We start from the raw sequence: 4973 nt of genomic DNA on the forward strand, positions 1-4973 counted from the left end.
TAGAGGGGGGAGAGGGGGGAAAAAAGAGAAGGAAAGCAGAAACATGGCGGAGGTGGAGTAAAAGAGATGGTAGGAGGAGAGGAGAACCGAATGAGGGAATAGAAAGGTAGAAAAGGCAGGGATGGCAATGAAAGTGTTAATGAATAGAAATGATTTGGAGATAATGAGGGGAGATGTAGAGATGGATAGAGGTTGGAGAATATCCAAAGAGCAGAGAGAGTTAATACAATCCATACAAATTACCAACTGAGCAGAACAAATTGTGTTCATTACACATTATATATAATATATAATGGTACATAATGAACTATGAACAAACAGGCAGGCCCGCAAACTGAGGTGCATGTAAACAAACAACACAAACACACACACACACACAAACAGACACACACACACCTCTTAAAATTCCAACAGCATCACACACTTGCACAAAAAGTTCCAACAAAATGCACCAACAAGGACACATAGACGTAGACATTATGGAATATTATAATCTACAAAATCATAACAATGATGAATAATACTCTTACACAAACAGAAACAGTATTCATTATCAGAAAACAGACACTGATTGACAGAATGACAGGTGTGGCAGACCCACACAGAGCGAGGAGTGATCCAAGAATGGAAAGGAAGAGTACCAGCATGTGAGGCATGTAAAAGAAGATAGATCGTGACATTTAATGCCAGGGAAATCATTACACACTGCTTCTTAAGMAAGCAAATATTGGCATCACAATATTGGCTTATCCATACCCTGTACTAAWCATGAACACATTCTGATCACAGTCAAAATACCCTCCCGCGATCACACACCAACGCTAGTACTATAGCATGSCAACACAAGTACGTTCACACAACATCACAACATSTGACTGGACCCTGATCTGCTTACAGGAGAAATCTGTCCTGCTTCATTTGAGGTTCAGTTGTAAAACTAGCCACCCTCATCACCCATGCACAATACATAGCAAACCCAACAGTGAAACACACAGACTAGACACACACTGATTAACATACACACACATGGCGCTAGAAGCAGCCCGACGAACACATATTCAAACACACACAGTTCCAGAGGCGGCCCAACAAACACACACATGCTGCACGACAGAGGATGGGGAGTCAGGGTTGGTGTGTTGCCATGGGGACCTACTGGGRTGGGTCTGTGGTGTCGGCGAGGGCAGGAGTGAGGGCGTACCTCGTCTGTCTCTGAAGAGCAGCGCGTCGACCACGCAAACTCCATGATGGCCACGAACACAGCGATGATGAGGCCACTGATCAACACCACGAAGATACCCCCGATGTTCTCCATGCCCAGACCTGTGGAGGAGAGACATGATGGTTAATACACACACACATACAGTACCACCAATATGCCCCTGATTTAACACAAGAACAGTTACACACACAAAACCACAAACCCTGGTAATCTCCCATCTTACAGTACATTCAGAACACTCACAGACATTAGTTGAGATACAAAGCTGCAAAGACACTGGAAACAGAGTAGTGTACTGACCCTTGGCTCTGTGGTCCTCCTCTTTAGGGCACTGTCCTCCCTCCCACCACCTCCTCTTCAGGATCTCCAGCCTGTTGTTCTCCTGCAGGTGCAGGATGGCCATAGTGATCTCCTCTCTGAACGGAGATCCTGGGAGGGCGAAAGGAAAGAGGTAGGAGGAGAAAGAGGGGATTAAAGATGGAGGGGAAGAGGAATTAAAAGGCTTGTGGTCTCCTCCCCTTCTCATCCAGATGTTGTGGGTTGTACCACTCCCCCGTCTCTCCCTGTCTCCCATCCTCCCTCTATTTCACCACCATTCTCACACAATCTCTTCTTCTCTCTTTCCCATCTCTCCTTTTCCCCCATCTCTCCTCTCCCCATCTCTCCATCTCTCCTCTTTCCCATCTCTCCTCTTTCCCATCTCTCCCCCATACCTCCCTCCATCCCTCTCTCATTTCTCCCTGCATACCTCCCTCCATCCCACCCTCCATCCCTCTCCACCATACCTCCCTCCATCCTTCCCCATCATCCCTCTATCCTCCTATACCTCCCTCCACCCATTTCTCTACTATACCTCCCTTCCTTCCTCCCTCCATTCCTCTCTTCCCCATACCTCCCTCCCCCCATCCTTTTCTCTCCCCATACCTCCCTCCATCCCTCTCTCCCCCTATACCTCCATCCCTCGCTCACCCAGTGGCATGCCGATGCCGTAGCCCTTGGTGTCCAGCAGACCACCTATCTGGGTGAGGTTACAGTTGAGTTTGCGGTAGTACTCATTCATGGTGCTCTCCAGGAGGAAGGCATATTTAGAGTTGACCACGCGGGCAATGCCCTCCTCCGTGCTCTTCACAAACACACTGGGCTGCTTGGAGTGCATGTAGTTCCACATGCGCTGGTATGTCTGGTAGCGCGAGTTCTGGAGGGGGGAGGGAGGTGGGGGGGGGTGGAGGAAAGAGATGGAGGGGTGGGAAAGGGAAAGGGAAAGGGGAGGGAGGAGAAGGGAGGGGGGAGAAGGGATAGAGACGGAAGGGTAGGAAAAGAGAGATATATACATTTCCTCATATTTCCTCATAATTAAACAGATGCATTATCCTTTATCCAGATGCAGCTGAATCAAACGCCAGGTGGTAGTGTACATACAATATGTCATGCTAAGGAACAGCATAGACACAGAGTCAAGGTAACAGCAACCAGTTAGATACAGTATTGTATATGCAACAAAAGAGGTGAGATGTGGGTTGGATGTGAAGGACTCTTCGGTAGTATGTACAGTTAAGAGGTACAGTTAAGAGGTGGAGAGAGGGATGATACAGCATCAAGGGAGGTCTGGGTAAGCACAATGAACATACACACAATAAAGATACACAAACAAACACTCACACTCTAACCCCCACACACACACACCTAAACACTTACTCACAAACACACATGCACAATCAAGCACACAGTCCAAATACACTGACAAACACAGATGCCAGCAGCTCTTACATAAGCAAACACTGACACTCAGCCACTTAACACTAACAGCCATAAAGAACACAACAAGAGCTCAGAGACATGCCAGCAAATAGGGAAACAAATACACTCTCACACACAGACACACACACAAACTGTGATCAACCACATACCCACCTCACCATACACACAAATACAAATAGGAGCGATCTGAGACAGGTCGGCAAATACTAGAACAACAGCACACACACACACACCTCCCTCCCAGTCATTCTCCATTCAAAGCTCTACATACGCCCCCCAGGGCCAGCGTCGGGCCGTACCATGAAGAAAGTCATGGTGCTCCCCCCGTGGATAGTGCCATACTCGATGTTGGTCTGGTCGGCCAGGTCGTCAGGAGACTCGATGGGCACCTCCATCCTCTGGAAGGTCCAGAAGGTCTCCCAGAGGTTGGCTCGTGTAGGAGGAGATGATGAATGCAGCGTAAACATCCACCTGGGAAGAAGAGACAAGACAGAGTTAGAGAGAGTAAGAGGAAGGAGAGGGGGGATAGAGAGAGGGAAAGAGACGTAGGACTGAAGGGAAAGAAAGGGAGAAGTGACACGTCAGAGAGAGACAGAGAGAGAGACAGATAGAGAGAGAGAGAAAGACAGAAGAGAGAAAGAAAGAGAGAGCAGAGAGAGAAGTCAAGAAATACAGTTTGACAGAATCACAGACAGGAGAGAGAAATGAGAGAGAGAGAGGGTGACAGAGAGACATTACTCCGGACTGAGACAATACAGACTGACACATACTTACCCACACCATCTACACAACCACACACACAACACACACACACACACACACACACACACACACACACACACACACACACACACACACACACACACACACAGACTTACCAGACCCCTGAGACGCAGCGTGTGGACAGGGCACGGGGCATGATCTCAGAGCCCTGCTGCATGAAGCCTCCAACAGGGAACCACAGGCTGTTCCCTAGGGTGTACTGGTTCTCCAGCATGTCCTTGTGCCCCTGCAAACACGGGTGGGGGTTGTACCACTCATAGGGACTCAACCTGGGAGTAGGAGAGGAGGAGAGGAGAACACTCTTAGAACAAAGGGTTCCATAAGGGTTCTTTGGCTGTCCCTATAGGAGAACCCTTTTTGGTTTATGGTAGAACCCTTTTGGGTTCCATGTTGAACCCTCTGTGGAAAGGGTTACACATGAAACCCAAAAGGGTTCTACCTGGAAACAAAAAGGGTTCTTCAAAGGGTTCTTCTACGGGGACAGCCGAAGAACCCTTTTAGGTTCTAGATAGCACCTTTTTTCTAAGAGTGTAGAGGAGAGAAAGGACCATAAGGACCTCTGTACACAACATCTATCTATMTCAACCAAGGCATTTTAATTTGGTGTGTATATAAGCTACTAAAACTCATTATTATTCAATTATGTCAACCAAAATGCACAAACAATCCCAGAGTTCCTCACTAGTTTCCTGTTCCTGTTGCCCTGGGTTACTGTGGTGCTCTTTCATGCACTTACCTTGCAGCCAGGAAGAGCACACAGCTGACAGCCAGGTAGGCRAGCAGCATGAAGAGCCAAACGGCCGGAGAGAATGGGTCCAGGAAGGAGAAATACCCCGGTTTCCTCCCCTAAAACAGAGACAGAGAGAGAGATAGGACAGGTTGGAGTGGCTCTATTACATTACATTAGATAGCGGGCATGTAGTTCCTCTTTCAACCACAGAGCGGCAGTGTTCTTCCCTGCAACTGTAGAGCACATCATCTCCGCAATGTGAAGCTGTTCATAATGCAACAAATGTAAGCCTCAGAGAGTTGAACGGTAACCGTGTGCGATGTACAACCATAAACTCTATAAGACCTATCCATTCTATCTTTCCGAATCAGATTCAGATATCCTCGATAGCCTCAAAGAAATGCATTGTCACAGCCCATAAAATAAACAGGATAGCACAAACAGCAGTTAGGGAAATCTAATACACCCAACTGCTCTGGT

The 4973-nt window shown here is 47.6% G+C and overlaps 1 protein-coding gene across 1 annotated transcript; it reads right to left on the reverse strand.

Moving 5' to 3' along the window:
• Positions 1-6: 6 nt before the first annotated feature.
• Positions 7-4614, reverse strand: LOC112080993 (glutamate receptor ionotropic, kainate 5-like). Its single transcript, XM_024146943.2, has 6 exons — positions 4500-4614; positions 3859-4032; positions 3280-3451; positions 2192-2417; positions 1523-1651; positions 7-1323 (listed from the first exon to the last, which is right to left on the reverse strand). The coding sequence occupies exons 1-6, from the start codon at positions 4547-4549 to the stop codon at positions 938-940; spliced, it is 1137 nt and encodes a 378-aa protein (XP_024002711.2). The 5' UTR covers positions 4550-4614; the 3' UTR covers positions 7-937.
• Positions 4615-4973: the final 359 nt, after the last annotated feature.

Source organism: Salvelinus sp. IW2-2015, unplaced genomic scaffold (assembly GCF_002910315.2).
Source record: "Salvelinus sp. IW2-2015 unplaced genomic scaffold, ASM291031v2 Un_scaffold16639, whole genome shotgun sequence".
In the NCBI taxonomy this organism is placed as follows: domain Eukaryota; kingdom Metazoa; phylum Chordata; class Actinopteri; order Salmoniformes; family Salmonidae; genus Salvelinus; species Salvelinus sp. IW2-2015.